The 16346-nt window shown below is 45.5% G+C and overlaps 1 protein-coding gene across 10 annotated transcripts in view; it reads left to right on the top strand.

Annotated features, from left to right (window-relative positions):
- The window catches only part of KAZN (kazrin, periplakin interacting protein), a 725211-nt gene that overhangs the window by 327020 nt on the left and 381845 nt on the right, over positions 1-16346 (top strand). For 5 of the 10 annotated variants that reach the window (XM_039508723.1, XM_039508720.1, XM_039508722.1 and 2 more), the window contains one exon: positions 6020-6209. In XM_039508723.1, coding sequence (XP_039364657.1) covers positions 6020-6209 — 190 coding nt within the window. The other 5 variants (XM_039508728.1, XM_039508727.1, XM_039508729.1 and 2 more) reach the window with 5 other exon arrangements.

Below are 16346 nucleotides of genomic sequence, written 5' to 3'. Positions count from 1 at the left end.
ACTCTCGCCACGCCAGCTGCCGGCTGACATCTCAGAATTTCTGCTATACTGTGCACTCTCTTCAGGCAAAAGCTCAGTGTGTGGAGAAATCAAATCCTGCTTGGAGAGATCAAAATCAATTTTAAATAGACCCAGCTGTTCCCTATTGCTGGGTGCGGGGAAGGAGAAAATCTCATAGGATATCTTTAGGAGAATCTCAGAGGGGTTTTAAAGTAATAAGGAAGATTTCTAAGACTGGGTTATTAATTTATGGATGAGGCTATGGTAACGTTCAAGATTTTAAAACAATTTTTAAAATAGAATTTCTACACTTTCACACCTCCAATTTAAAAAGGTTTGAATGCTACCAATATAATACCTTGACTAGTCTATTATTGAGGTTACACTGACTAAAAGTGTAATCTAGGCTTTGCCTTAGATGCTTTGCTGGAAGGCTCACATCAGGTTTAATTTAAAAGAAAAATAGTAGGCTAAAAATAATGGGCCTGGGGTTTAAAGAAGTTGAGTATAATTTAAGCCCTGATTGTACACAAGCTTGTATTTTATTCCAGTATAGAATGTAAGTTGTTGCCTGATCACGGTTTTACATATATGCTATTGCAACTGCACATTCAATCATTGAGATGCATATGTAATTTCCTAGTTTGCATACAGAGTTGCATTAAATGTGCATACAAGTCAGACATGCACCCAAGCATTTACATTGTTCAGAAATCAAACCTCACATAAGTGTCCTTGCCTCTGTCACTCATAACAACCTAAATCATGAAGACAGAATTTCAAAATTCAAATTCATTCTTCATTTATGCCGTTTATCCACCCTGAATAAACATCACTAATGAAAATAGACACCTTCACTTCCACGTCTGTTTCTAGTCACTTTGTGGTTTTCATATACTAGCCCTAGTGTTGCAATGTTTGGGCTTCAGACACTGCTGGGAATTGTCAGTCAAAAATCATTTTTCCTTTAAAAATGACCATTAAATACTTGCTATTAATTAGATTCTTTCATCTTATTTTTTTTTTTAAAAAAAAACACTAATCACAAAATGTAGATTTCATCTGCTTGACTGTAGCTTTAAAATGAGCCATGTTCTTTTGATATTATAAAAAGGAGTTGAAACAGCTGAGATATTTAGTGTCTAGAAACATTTATTGAGCCTGTAGTTAGTTTAATAAGATTATTATTGAGGTAGATCCTGTTTCAAGGTAATATACCCAGGCCAGGAAGTTCTCCAGATGATGGTGTTACAGTGTATGCCTGGTTTTCATCTATCTAGTGTGGGTAACAATACTAGCAAAGACATAGCCGCATGGGATACATCACAGACTAGCAACCAGAGTATGTACCCAGAGTCTCTGGCAGGCTTGTACTGAGGTTGCTAGCCCATACCACCTGTCTTCACTACTACTGGGACCTGTGGCTAGCTAGATTTAAGATAGCGATGGTAAGCCTACCTGTGCTATACAAAAAACAAACACCTTCACTTTGTAGTGTAGACAAAGTCTTAAGCATTTCTCTACACAAGGTCAGCCAGGAACAAAAATCCAAATTAACTAAAGGTGTGAATTTGAAATTGATTAGTTAAACTACATTAAACTCCTGTGTGAACACCCTCATTCAGGATTAAGCAGCCTTCCTGAAGCAAGGCCACATTAATTCTGAATGATTGTGTTCACACAGGGTTTAATGCAGTTTAACTAATTCACACCTTTAGTTAATTTGAATTTCTTTTCCTGGATGTCCCCTAGTAGCTAAGCCCTTAGCGAGGACTTCAGCCCAATAGTCTCTCCACACAGTGTGTATATGGGAGACCCATCAATATCACTGGGAGATCCACCTTTGCAGAGAGACCAGAATATCAGCATATAGTTCCAATGTGCAGAGAACAGAATTTTACCCTGTGTATTGACTGACTTAAGAATTCATACTTTGAAAACTGAAGGGGATTAATTTTCAGTACCCCACATAATGGCCAATCCCTTGTCCCTGGGTGGGACACAGTGCAAATTCCTCAAGTAACAGCCTCATTAGGAGTTTCCATGGGGTGCAGCTTCACCCCATAAATGCTGTGGCCATCTTAATCTGAGATTAGATCAGTAAAAAGTTTGGCACTATTTGTGTCTGTTGAGATACTGTTTCCAAACTTTCCATAATTTAGCATTTGTTTAAACCATAAGGTAATGTGCTCTACAAGGGTGTGATTTCTAAAGCGCACTTATGTGTTGCATATTAATTGGTCTGTGTAGACCCTGCTGGTGTGCTCTAAAGGTTCCCTAGTGTGCTTTAATGTACAACTGTATCTACATGGACCAACTAATGCACAAGACATGAGTGTGCTTTAGAAATCACTCCCCCACAGAATACGTTCCCCCACTGTGTAGACAAACCCTGAGTGACATGTTGCCCTTGAGTACCTACAGGTTCAATCCTGGGAATGGCAGAGCACTGTCTATTCCCAGCGGACTTGGAGCACACTGGACTAAGCAAGAGGCCCACCAAGTGACCCTGTGGAAGTTGGTGGACGTTATGACAGTGCAGAATGGGCATAAGTACAGGCAGGATCAGACATGACCTCTCAGGGAGCATAGCACTATCGGAAAGCAATCTACAGCAGACTGATAGCATGTGAACACACATTCATCTTATTTTTATTCCTGAAAGTTGCCTGGAGGCTCATTGCACGCCAAACCCCTCCAGCTCAGTGAGACTCGCAGCTTTACGGTACCTTGTTCCACGGCTCCCAGTAGGATCGTTGTCTTGCTGGAGAACAACACACTTTTGCTTTACCTCATTTCACTTCCTGTGAGTGAGCAGCAGAAACTATCGGCCCATTGGTTTGTTAAACCATTTCCTCCTTCAGACGCTGAGTGGTGATTTTACACCAGAGCTGCTCCTGGGGCCACTGAGGACATTCTCTGTGCTCATCGAAGGGGTCACTCTTGTACTGCCATGGTGCAAGTCTGGACGGAGAAGAGAACAGCTGGCACGAGCCAGTCTGCAAGTGGACACTGACATGATTTCCCGTCAGCTCAACCCCACCATCACATGGTGTTTATATTGCCAAAGGAAAGACAAAGCTGACATCTATTCTGTTTTTTCTAAATCAGAAAATAATACGTCTCCATCTTCTAAGCCAGCTGGGACAGAACCCAGCATTCTGTCCCTCTCCTGCTGTAGTTTGGTCAAGGTCCCTGTGATGCCTATGCCACTGAAAGTGCTTAGATTTTGGAAACTTCCTTGCATTTGCAAGTCCTCAGAGCACTCTCAAGGCCTGGCTGTGGAGCCAAAAGCATGAGGCAGACCTGAGAGCGCACTGCAGCAACTGCTCAATCTTCCCCTATTTCCCCAAAACGTTTATTTTAATTTTTTGCATCATATTTTCCCTTATTCAAACAATAGGGTAAGAGCCATTTTTTGTACGTGAAGAGAAGTAGACTGCACCAGCTCAGTTCCCAGGGAGCTCTGGCTCACTTCGGGACCAGTCCTCCCTTTCATGCCTTAAAGGGTGCCTGGGGATAAAATTGTGTCTCCTGAACTGCTGTTCTCCACTGCATCGTTCCCTCTTGAAAACTGGGAGTGATGGTCTGGCTCTTCGGGCAGGTTCCCTGGGCTTCCAGCTGGCAGAAACCGGCTCCCAGAGAATCATAGAACCATAGGGTTAGAAGGGACTGCAAGGGTCATCTAGTCTAACCCCTAACACATAGGTTGTTTGGTCATGAATTCAGGTCTACAGCTTTGCTGCCTGGTGCAATCAAAGTCCCACAGTCCTCATGCAAGCAGATCACCTGCAGTGTGTTGAAAAGACCCTGCAAAATGCTATTGCTCCTTCTAGAAGCAGTAATTTATGATGCCAAATAATCCTCTATTGCTTCAATGGGTACATGCCACATTGAGCTTGCCAGCACCCACTGAGCTTGCAGCACCCACTGGGTGGATGTGGCTTATGCAGTAATACCAGGGAAGCCCTTGCCTTTCCCTCCCCACCCCCATCCTCTTCCAGGAGATTTTTGGTCCATTTTACTCCTCTTTGGGCACCGACATGCAACAGACTTCTGCGCAAAGCCCAGTGTCGGGAAGAGACAAAGAGAGGAGGGGACTGAACTCCCATTGCATCTTTCATCAAAAGCTCTCGAGTCCTTTAGACAATTAATTTAACCTGGCAGGATTTAACCAGCCTTGCAGAGTTCTGTTTGCCTCGTTTGCTTAGGGACAGCGCTTTGTTTGTCCGTGGTGCTGAGCTGACCCAGTTACAAGGAGAATTATGACATTTGCTATCATCCATAGTCATGGCAAAGGTGGAGAAAGTAGCTATTGCACTTGATCTTGCAAATGTTTATAGAAGTTTTGTAAGCCAGGCCACCAGGACTATGTCCATCGTACAGGTACCTACACTGAGGCTCTAGAGAGAGCTGATGGGCTCAAGGGTATGTATTGAGTTGAGTGGTAGAGCTAGGAACAAAACAAAAACCAGGAGTCCTGACTTCCCATCACCACTAGAACATGCTCTAATTATAAAAGTGGCAGAGAGAGAAACTATTCTTACCTAAAGGGAACAGTAGCTAGAACTACCGGGCATTCCAGGAATTCGGCCTCCCTCTCTGTTTGCGAATTGTCACCAGGTGGCTGGTGAGTTTCTGGGATTTTCTGCACTCACAGTGATTTGCTGTAGGATTTCTTGGGGTGAGCCGGTGTAGTACGAGAAACTGCTACTACACCGGCGTGTTGCAAGGCTCCATCCCTCAGGCTGGTGGGGTAGGTCGGTCTTTGGGCTCTGTTCCTGGCCTGAATACCCCTGGTTCTGAATGGCACGTTTGCTGCTCCTTCCCCAGCACTTGCTTTAAACCCTGGGGCCCCTTCCGCTTGCAGCAGCTCCAATCCTCGTGGCAAGCGAACGCCAACAGGGGCGCAAGCAGGGCTGGAGCCGCTTCGGGGTGCAAAGGTGGGGGGGGCAGCGCTTTGCACGAGTCGCCCCCTTGTGCCATTAGCGGCGCTGGGGGGAGAGGGATTCATGCCCCAGCCCTCTCCCCTCGGGCAGACAAAGGAGCCCCTTTCCCCTGAGCATGGCGACTGCTCGCTCCAGCCAAGCGCTGCTTTCCCGGACCCATCCCCCTCCGGGGCTGGCGGAGCAGGGGGTGTCACCCGGCTCCCACCGGCCGCGCTGCAACCCGATCCGAAGCCAGCCGGGCCTGCGCCGCTGCCGCGCCCCCCGGCCAGGATGGAAGGGACGGGCGCCTTCTGCCTCCGCCCGGCCCCAGCTCCCAGCGCGCCACGCCCCAGGCCCGGCTGCGGGGACCCGGCTCCCCGCTTTAAGTTTGACCCTTCGTGGGCGGGCGGGCAGCCTCCTCCCCCCGGCTCCGCTCCCTGCAAACCAAACTCCCGGCCCGCCCCGGGGCTGCCCGCCGCTGCGCCCTCCCCTCCAGCGCCTGGCCCGCCCTGCACCCCCTTTCCCCGCCGCGCCCCCCTCCGGCGCCCCCAGCGGGCAGCGCGCCGCGGCGGGCGCCCTAGCGCAGGCAGCCGGAGCCCCGCGCGGGGCCGTGCGCTCGGTGGCCGCGGCTGGAGCGGCAGCGCTTCGCGCAGCGGCGCCGGGGCAGGGGAGGGAAGCCCGCGGTGCAGCCTCCAGGCCGGCGAGCCCCCCACGCCACCGCCCTTTGCCCCGGGCGGCTCCCTTCGGCTGCCTCGTTGCATCGCGGCGGCCGGGGTGGGGAAGGCGCCCGGCAAAGCCCGGGGCTGCGGCGGAGCTGGCCGGGCTCCCCGCCTCCCCCGCCGCAGATGGTAGGCTCCATTTAAAGAGTGCTTGCCCTGCTCTCTCCCCGCCGATGTCCTTTGCAAAGCGGCGGAGCTCGCTCGGGTCCCCTGCGGGAGCCGCTTCCCCGCGCTGGGGAGAGGGAGGCAGCAGCGAGGGGATCCAACAGGTAGCGGGGGGAGGAGAGAGACAGAGAGGCAGCCACCCCCCTTCCACTCCCCCATCCCCGGCTGGTGCATCATGCGCCTCTCTCTCACCTCTCTCCTCCCCAGGCCAAAATCCTGACCATGATGGAAGACAATAAGCAGCTGGCCCTCCGGATCGATGGAGCTATCCAGTCTGCCAGCCAGGAGATGACTAACCTGCGAGCCGAGCTGACCGCCACCAACAGGAGACTGGCCGAGCTGGGCAGCAGCTCCGCGAGCCCCTCGATCATGGAGAACAACCAGCACAACGCGCAAGGTGAGGGGCCCCCCGGGCTCGGGGTGGGTAACGGGCACCCGCCTGTAGCGCTCACCCCAGCGCCTCTGCTGCAGCCCCGGGGCTCGGGATGCAGAGCCCAGGCTGCTGCTGCTCGGTGACTCCCGGCTGGGTTGTGCAACTTTTAACCCTTTCTCCCTATTGCTTTTGGGGGGGCGGTTTGAGTCAAGGATGCTGGGGGGAGGAGGTGCCCCCTCAGCCGGAGCTGTAGGTGTTGGGGAAGGGGGTGGAATAGGGGAGGGTCTCCGCCAAGCGATCCCTGTAACCCCATTCGCACCCCCACCCACTGTGAACCGGTTCCGTGTGTAAACTTTTAATTGCAGGTTGGGGTTTTCAGTTCCTGTGAGGTGTTAAGTGCAACGTTTTAAGACCCATCTTCCTACATGATTTTTTACTCTGGTTGCAGATTTTCCTGGGGGGGGGGGGAAGGCTCCAGATGTTGCAGCCAAAACAAGGTTTTGTTTTAAATGGCAGCGTGTTGACATGTTCACTTTTCCTTTTATCTGACACTGAGATATTTTTCATACCTGTGATGCGGCTTTATCTCCCCCCACCCCTTTTTGCCCTGTGTCCAGTCAGTAAAATAAATAAGACAATGGGATGGTGCACTGCATGGAGTTTAAATATCTGGGGTGTTATGAAAACAAGTACATCTATGGGATTTTGTTTTTGGTTTGGTTAGTTTTTGGTGGACGTCTTCCCAAATCTGGCTAAAATGTGGATTAATCTCTCCTGATGATAGTGGGATAGATACAGTCTGATCTTGAGCTGATTCCTTGTGTAGATGAGATGGTAGAAATAGGTTACAGTTTATGTTGACACTGTCAACCATGGCAGCTGTTGGTAATCCTTCAAGGATTAACATTGGATGAGGTGGTCCTAAAAATGCATTGTTTCCCTCGTAGGTGAAGTCAAATGGCAAATGCATCTGACATTCTCTGCTAATCAGCTTTTGACTTTAATATCATATGTTCTCCGCAAATTCAATTTATTACAATTTAGGCTGCAGAAATCCCAAACAAGAGTTAAAACAGAGCAATTGAATGGAATGGTTACGACACCAAATGTGTAGCTATTAGACCTCACATTTTCTCTTTTTTTTTAAATTAATAGGTGGTGATCATTTTGAAATTCATTTATTTTAAATGATGGGTTCAATTTAAATGTCTTTAGGTTAAAAATTAATATTTTTTTTTGCAATTGTGAATTGTTTAACCTGCAAATTAGCATTGTTCAGGTTGAATTCCAGTCTAAATTCACTCTCTGGTGCCTAGAGTTTGATGAAGGTCTAAGAATCAGATCAGTAATTTGGTAACAAAGCAGCCATGTTATAATTGTGATTAATGTGTTTCAGTCCTGCTGTTTAATGCATAGTTTTCTAGCATGGAATTTGGCAAATGGCATAACCTGTTGGGGAGGGAAGGAGGAAGGCATTTTGATTACCTCACCTTAGCAAAAAGTACAGGAGTGTTGTATTTGCAGAATGCAAGGTATTGGGGATTTTATGAATCAGGAGAGAGCTGTCTCCTAATGAGCAAATGGCAGAGAAATTAATTTTGCTAAGAATAAAGACCCTGAGTTTAAAAAGTAGAAAAGAATCCATATGTTTTTCCAACAATTAACCCTTGCACGCCCCCCTCACTAAAGTTAGGTGGACTTTACCAACAAGTCTGCTAGATTCAGTAGCAAAGACTGGGCATATAAAACAGGTTGATATATGTAATGTCGTGAATGACATATGGTCTTAATTTTGCACAAGGGTTACCGAATGAGTGCGAAATTGTTGATGGACAGCTCTTAAGATTGTAGAGTTTGTCTTTTTTCTTGTCTGGCTGAAATATGCTATGTTATACTAATGAAAATAGTGTTTGGGTCACAATTACTCTAGAAACATTTAAATAAAAAATACTGAACAGGTAAATACTGAATTGCAAGATAATTCACACTCAGAACAGTGTTTGTCTGATCAGAAATAGTGCGAACCTTTCCCTGCCTTGAGAGAGCGATAATTGATTTGAATTTGCACCTGTGTGATAAAAATGTCAGCAGATATTATTTACTTATTACATATTTACTGCAAGGGTCTCTTGGTATGATGTTTATATGTTATTTTAATAGCTGTATTTTTGGTATGTTACCTGTAGCTTTTTAAATGTAGTCGCTCTTCTAAAATGCAGTGTAGCTGTTCTCATAAGACTGCTATTCCTTTACATCATTGGTGTTGCATTATTAAAGTATTAGCACAAATTGATTTAGAGAGAGTAATTGGTGGATTTGTTCCATCAAACTTGTCTTATTTTGCCATTTATGCTGCACAGGGAATTGTAGCTATTAAACAAACTTAATCCACCATCAGATGGGTTTACTGTACAATCAGGAATTTGTCCAAGCAAACGGAGCGACCAATCCTGCTAATGCTTAATTTTGCTTGTGTGAGTAGCCCCTTCCAGTCACACAAGAAAAGATACCACCTGTGCTTAAGCATTTTCAGGATTGGGCCCCTATTCTGATATCATCCTAGATGGAAGTTCATTTTTTCTAATGTGTTCATATCATCTGTGTTACTTTAAAATAAAAAAGTATTTTATCTACCCTTTTAATCTCACTGAATCCTTGTGGACGTTAAAGGAACTGAGCCTAAAAATAAATTACCCCTGAAATTTAGTGGTGTTTACTAGCCAAAGCACTCTCTTTTGGAATATCTCTGTCAAAAGACCATGTGAAGAAGAACCTCCCTTCATCTTTCTTCTCGAGTTGAATGATTGATAATAGGAATGTTGATGTACGGTAGAGGGCATCAGCTTAGATTCTCAGGTTGAAAATGTAGCCTTTTGGCTAGCAAAGCCTGTCAGATCCCATAGGCTGTTGTTTTTAAGATCCCTTTCTTACATTTCCTCCCTCCCCCGCCTCTCCTCCCCCCCGCAAAATGTTTTAGCCTTAAGTACTTGTTTGGTTTTTGTCCTCTTTTTGCAGCAGGAAAGTTGATTTGTTTGTGTAACACCCAGGTGTGTTTGTGTGTGTGTGTGTTTGTATTTTCTAAAAGGATGCTTTGAAAGGGCTGTTTGTTCTGAGTAGTTTGTAATTTGATGAGTGACTGAAAAGAGCTTATTCAGTTTGATGTGTTACTCTCAGCATAAATTGAAAACAATAGATTTGTTGTAGCCTATTAAAAAAAATGCCGTTTATCAAAGTGTTCATTTGTGCCCAGTGGAGAGCCTAATTTCTGTTTAATATTTATAATTACATGCATGAATACAAAATACAAATTTCATGTCAATGGGTTCTTTCTGTTATCTAAAGAGTTTGGGACCCAATGATAAGAGGTGAGGAGCAACCAATGAAAATCAGCCATCAATATACAGTGGATCAGCTGTAAAGTTGTTGAAAGGAGTTACACTAAGGTAGCTCAGTGCCGGCTTCTGCACCACCCTTAACTCTCACTGAAGGCCTGCTGCCACTGAGTGGGTCAGTGGGAGTGGAGAGCACAAGGCAGTTCTCAGGATTGGGCCCAAAGAGCCAAATTTGGCCCAGGGTGTCTCTGTGAAGGAGTGATGACAGAGGGTGTTTTCCTGCCGAAGTGAGAGTCTGTGGCGGTGTAGCCAACACTTCTATTTTATTTTTTGCCTGCGTTAAAGAGGAGGCTATTATTTTAAATGCGACTACAACCATGTACTGCTAGTCTTATAACAGAAGCCAATCAGTTAAGTGTAAAATTACATTTGAAGTGAATTGCATTTGCCAATCTTATGGGAAGAACACTTGGTCTCATCAAAACGCTGATTAGATTCCCTGTCTGTTTTGTATCTTCTTCCTAATTTGTCGTACTATGTGTTATGGCAAATAACCTTTTTAGATCATTCTGTGTTTTCTTTTATAGGTCAGCTCTATAGACTGGTATTAGGCTTTGGGTTTTCTCCCAAGAATTTTAAAAGGACACTCTGGAGGATGATATTGAAAATAAATATCCATAGGTGCTGAAACTAGGGGTGCTGCTGCACCCCCTGGCTTGAAGTGGTTTCCATTATATACAGGGTTTACAGTTTGGTTTAATGGCCTTCAGCACCCCCACTATACAAATTGTTCCAGCCCCTCTGTAAAGATCTGTCTCTGTGCCCTTTGAATAACTTAATTGTGGTGGGTTTCAAATAGCCGGGCTGCCAAGCTCATTGATTTAAGTAAATGAACTTTGGGAAAGCAATGGGACTGAGATCAGGGGATGGCTTACAGGATAGAAAGCCTTTCACCCATAAGTCACAGGTTCAAACGCAGCCCCTGTTGGTAGTAACTGAAAGTTCTTACCATCTGATAGTGGATCGATAGACTCCGTGAAACTGGTTGGTGGACCAGTTCCGAATGGACAAGAACATTACAAAATCTCCACTGATGTCGCAGGCTCCTTGGGTGGTGGTGTGAGAAGAGAGCTTGAGGACTGACCAAACTCTCTTGGTCATACAGGTACACACTCCAGGTCATGTTTAATGTACATTGGATATGGGGAAGTGCATGTGGAAAGCCTGCTCTGTCCTGCCTTTCTCCTGCTGACAACAGCTCATCTTAATTAATTAGAGTTGTTGGTTGGCCTCCCACACCTTTTGTTCTCTGTATGTATATATATCTCCTCACTATATGTTCCATTCTATGCGTCCGATGAAGTGGGCTGTAACCCACGAAAGCTTATGCTCAAATAAATTGGTTAGTCTCTAAGGTGCCACAAGTCCTCCTGTTCTTTTTGCGGATACAGACTAACGCGGCTGCTGCTCTGAAACTAGACAACCTGAGGAGCTGTTCTGGGGATAAATAAAGGGCTTTGTCCTTCAAGGCTGTTAACTCAGCGTAACTTGTTGCAAATGTTATTTTTAAAACCATTGTACTGATTGGGACCCCACAATAACAAACCAGTGTGCATGATGATGCTCTTCTCTGATTTGCTGTCAGGATTTTTCTCTTGTATGAAAACAGCAAAGAGATACTTTTCAAGGATCCCTTTTCTTTCTCTTATATAATTTTACTTACTGCATGGCAAGGATGGAGCATCTCAGGACAGCTGGGGAGGGAGGTGTGTGTGTGTGTGGGGGCGACGTGATCAACGTTTGTTCGCTCCCACAGGCCTGAACGCACATGGTCAGTCAGGATTTCAGCCTAGCAACCTTGACAGCCTCCCCATCCCACAAAGTGTTAAGCTTACCGGAGAAAATATCATAGTGACTTTGGCCTCACAATGAGAGTGAGGACAGACTGGAGGTGAAATTAACACTCAGTGTCCTGAGCTCTTAGTGCAGCTATTTTAGCAGCCACTAGTGATACTGATGGAATTGCACTCACTTAAAGCCAAATTTTTCTGGGTATTTTAGGCACCTAGCTGCGTTTTTAAGAGCACAAGACGCCTGGTCTCATTTAGTCCCCATATGTTCTGAGTTCTTGTTGCATCAGTTAAGCAATTCGTTCGAGGTGAAATTCACCCCTGTGCACAGGGCGTCCATGTACCACTTAGATCCTACTTGAACCCTCTGATTTAAGTGGTGCGCAGGCATTGTGCTGTCCTTTTTGCACAGGAGTGAATTTCAGCATCTGGGCTTAGACCTTTGGAGTTCCAGATGGATTTGCAAAAGTAAACTAGTTGGATTTTTGAGGCAAACTCTGCATGGGTTGCTCCATAACCGATGGCCCCATATTATGGTTGTTTTAGTACCACCTTCAGGCCCGGTTCGGCAAAGCATTTAAACCTGCATTTTAGTTTAATTGACTTCTGCTGAAGTGCTTTGTGGAATCTGCGGCTCCGGACTCCGCCATCAGAAGGAGTTGCTGCACAATCTATGGGAAAGCTGAAACTACAATTCTGGAAGCTAGAGTTTTTTGCTAGCCTGAAGTCCAAACCCCAGTTTGGCTGACCTTGCTGCTGCAGCTTTGGATCTTTAGCTTTGGAGATCCCTGGTTCAGTACCCAGTTATGGTCTGGATGACAGCTGTCATGTCTGCACTTCTGAGAATAAGGTCCACAGTGTTTTTTCTTTAGAGACAGCAGGAACACTATCTACTCTGATCTACATAGGATTTACATCCTTATGCAGCACTACAAGTCTGCTAGCATATTCAGTATAGAGAAACTATCAGCCATCTATGGTGCTCAGCGGGCCAGGCCAGGACAGCATTATCATCCCATTTCGAGTTTTTTCTAGTTTTTCTCTTGTTTCCTTTAATAATCTTATACTTCCATTGCTATAGCTGGAAGACTTTGCCTTTAGCCCAGTAGGCAATCAGTTACCTCCGCAATCTGTGCTACTGCGACTTTGTGAATAATCAGCAAGAGTTGTTCTGAATCTACAGAGTTCATTTTCCTAGCAATGTAGTCTGCTTTTTGTTCTTTTGTTCTTTTTAAGGCTGGGATATAAAGAAAGGACAGACAGCACAGCAACAAAGCAAAGCCAGTTGGGCACAGAGGTCCTCTTGCACAGAGTTCATTGCATGATTGGGGCCTTAATGATTAAAGATCATTATGTTATTTGTCAACGTATCTATCTCCCACTTCGTTTTCCTTTGACTCCCTGTCCAGCTGGGAGGGTGAAGTGAGTTGCGCACTTGCAGAGCGATTAAATACACTGGAAAATGCATCTGCGCACAATAATGTTCAAATGATTTTTTTTTCCAGGCTCAGCATATCAGTTTGCAGACAGCACTTTAGGTCCCCGTTACACTTCAGTTTTTAGTGTTTTTAATTAAAAATATCCCTCTTACATCTTTTTCCAAATTCTGCCTAATCAGGTAATTTCCTTTAGAACTAGTAGGATAATATTTATAATAACACTCAGAGCTTCTTTCCTCTAAGGCTCTCCAAGTGCTTTACAAACATGCATGAATTAAGCTGCACTAGGAGATGGCTTGGCTTTAATAATATCCCCTTTTCCGATATAACTGATAGTAAACTGAGGTTATGGGGGTAGTAGAGCTAGGAGGCCTGTTCTCTAACTCCTGGGCCACAGTCACTCATGGATTCCTGGATGGGAAGGGTGGGGTACTCAGCCCCATCTCAGAAAGATCAAGAAGGATTATATCCGTCTGGTCAGATCTGCCTGCATTCTTGGAGCATGTCCGTCACCATAGTATCTGGGCACTTTACAAACGTACAGCCTGTTTCTGCCACCTTCACTCATACTTAGTTGTACTTCCCCTTTCAAGTTAGTCCCATTCACTACTTACCATAAAGGCAGCAGATACGAACCCTGAATTCCTGCCAGTTCACCTGAGAATAGCATTGGTGTTAACGCTGGAAAGTTACTTGCCCATCATACGCAGTCAGGGAATATGCATGATGTGAAACTGCAACAAGGGATGGCTGAAGAGAGCAATCGATTTAAAAACTGAAATGACACCAAAATATGTAGACTTGGAATTTAAGGTGGTTGTTTTAAAAAATTTTCCATAGGCGTTGGCAATTTGCTAGCTTGTTCACACTTGCATAAGCAATACATTGACAAGACATATTCCCTGATCTCTGTCAAATGATGCAATTCCCATTCCTTGATTAGCTTATACTTGTTTATTTAACCATCAAACAGTCCTTATTTATTTGTTTTAATTCATGCACAAAAATTCAGCGGTGGCATGATGTATGATAGTGCTTTAGTCTCCAGCGTATTAAAATTCAATTCTCATAATTTCTTGTTGACAGCCGTGCATGAGATAAGAGAATTTGATACTGACACAGCAGCTTGCAAATTTGGTATATTTGTAATATGACTGATGATGTGTGTTTTGTAGCTGAGCAGCAATTATATTTATATTTGATACCCTGATGACTCAGTTGACCAGAGGCATCGTTTTCCAAATATCTGAAGAATTCATGTTCACTTGAGGGAGACTGAAGGGCTCAGTGCATTGGGAATGGGCTAGAGAGCCTTTCACTTCTAGGTAATGTCACAGAGAGAAGCAAGAATTACAAAGAGCAGCGGAAGAGACTGAAGATAATGTGGGGCAAGATTCCCTAGGCCTTAAGAGTTTTGGAGAACAGGGGCTTCATTGTTTACTAGCAGCTAGCTCAAGTTACCAGGAGTTAGGAGATCTGGTTTCTAGTATCAGTTTTGCTGCCATCTTGCTACATAATTATGGGCAAGTCACTCAGGTCAAAGTTTTCAAAAGTGACCATTGATATTTCGATGCTTCAGTTTGTAGGAGCTCAGTCTGGGGAAATGGCTGTCCCTGATTTTCGGAGATGCACGTTGAAGTCAAAGGGAGCGGTGGGCGCTCGGCATTGCTGAAAAACCAGGTGGAAGAAACCGTTGGCTTAACCCTCATTCTGTGTCTGTCCATCTGTCTGCACAGTAGGGATGAATTCTCACCTACGGTTGCAAAGTTCTAGAAGATGCTGGGGTGAAAGTTGCTGTATTATTGCAAAGTATTGTTACGCAGTCTGCAGTGAGCTTTTGAGGCCATGAGAGAGCGAGCAAAACAAAAAGTTAGGGAAATAGGGGCCTAAAATCAGGAAGGATGCTGCACCAGGAAGCCACAGAAGTGGTTTGAGATGAAATGTTTCCTGTGGGTCAGACTCCCTTGGCAAAGTCTGCGTAACCTGGGCTAGCCCTGAGATTTTCATTATTGTGTGCAGGGCCTTAGCTGTGTTTGCTTCTTCCAGTGAAGTCACCACCTAGCAGGCTGCTGGGGAAACCCGCAGGTGTCTAGGCCTGTGGGTCCGCTCTCCAAGGAAAGACAATCCAGCAATTGTCTGGAGATGCTTGCTGGCATTCTGAGTTCCTTGCGCTCCCATTGTGCTGAAGTCACTTTGGTTAGTTACCAGTCCTGGGGTGTTAGGACTGCCCCGTAGATCGCTGTGCTAATTACTGTGGGGCTGTGGGAACCAGGAACCAACGGATAATTCTGGGACATGGGGTCACGGTACAAAAGAGCCTGAGAGCTGTTGTTGTAGACTAAGCAATGGTGATAAGAGACTGTGAACCAAGAGGACCTAGGACAGTAGAGGCTGTAAGAGGGACGATATTCCCTGGCTCTATAGCTAGAGTAAGGATAACTTTGCAGCGTTATTTATCAGGATGCAATATGGCACAGGCTGGAGGCTATAAATACCAAAGATGTCATGATGCTTCAGCGCAAACCAGCCAGGCTCTTGTTGTATGAGTTAAGTAATCTGATCAATTACTTACTCCTCTGATCTTGTTAGTCTTTCCCTTTCTCAGATCCCCTCAACGAGCGCCCACACTGATGGAGCGGTTGGAGAAAGATACCTCAGTGATTATCGTTAGCGCAGAGTCCTGTCACTCGCAGTTGCAAATCTCTGTGTGAGGCTGCTTGGTGAGGTGGCTTTTGGGGGGTAGCTTTCCCTTCTCACCATGCCTGATTAGCTGGCAGGTCTATGTTTGAAAGCCACATTGCTGCTCTCTATTCCTCACTCTGACATAGAACGGGGAACTAAAACCCACGCTTTCAAGTGCAGAAGAGGAGCCAAAAGAGGTTGCCGCATTCCAACACTAGAAGACCAAGTGAGGAATGGATTTCTATCATTAGACGTTCTGGTCTATGCTCCCAACACCTGTCTTGTGATTCCCCATGAGCCTTTTACAGAACTGATTGTAAAGAAATTGTATCTTATTGATTACCATCGACTTGGGATGTAAGTGCTAGGACAGCTGGGTCTATATTTAAAGCAAAAGAAACGTGAAAGCCTTTTTCGCTGTGTACGAGCCTGTGCTCAAACATCCATGACATTTAAAATACAAGCCCTGCCTTAGAGGGGTTGAGGAGGGACAGATTTTCCCTGCCTACCAAGAGATGGCAGGAACATTGTGGAAGGCCTTTGGAGCCTGGCTAATTTGAGACCTGGAGGACCTTGCTGCCAGGGTGGGGATGGGAGCAATTAAGACCTGCAGCTTCCTTGCACAGATAGACCATAAATGGATTATTTGGGAGACAGAGGTGGGAAACGTGGCTTTGGGTAGGGCAGGCTCAACATGCAGGGACCTAGGACTGCATTGAACCTGAAGCTTGGAGAGTTCTCTGTTTCCCTTTCTGCTTATGTTAACTTCCTTATTATAAGCACTGTCCCTTGAGGATGTGACTTTGCTGCCAGCTTTTCTCTCTCTCTCTTTTTGGTGGCGCCATTCCTCCCTATTAC

Source organism: Mauremys reevesii, linkage group 21 (assembly GCF_016161935.1).
Source record: "Mauremys reevesii isolate NIE-2019 linkage group 21, ASM1616193v1, whole genome shotgun sequence".
Taxonomy (NCBI): Eukaryota; Metazoa; Chordata; order Testudines; family Geoemydidae; genus Mauremys; species Mauremys reevesii.
Note: the sequence above shows the minus strand (reverse complement) of the source record. Positions and strands in the feature narration are given on the sequence as shown.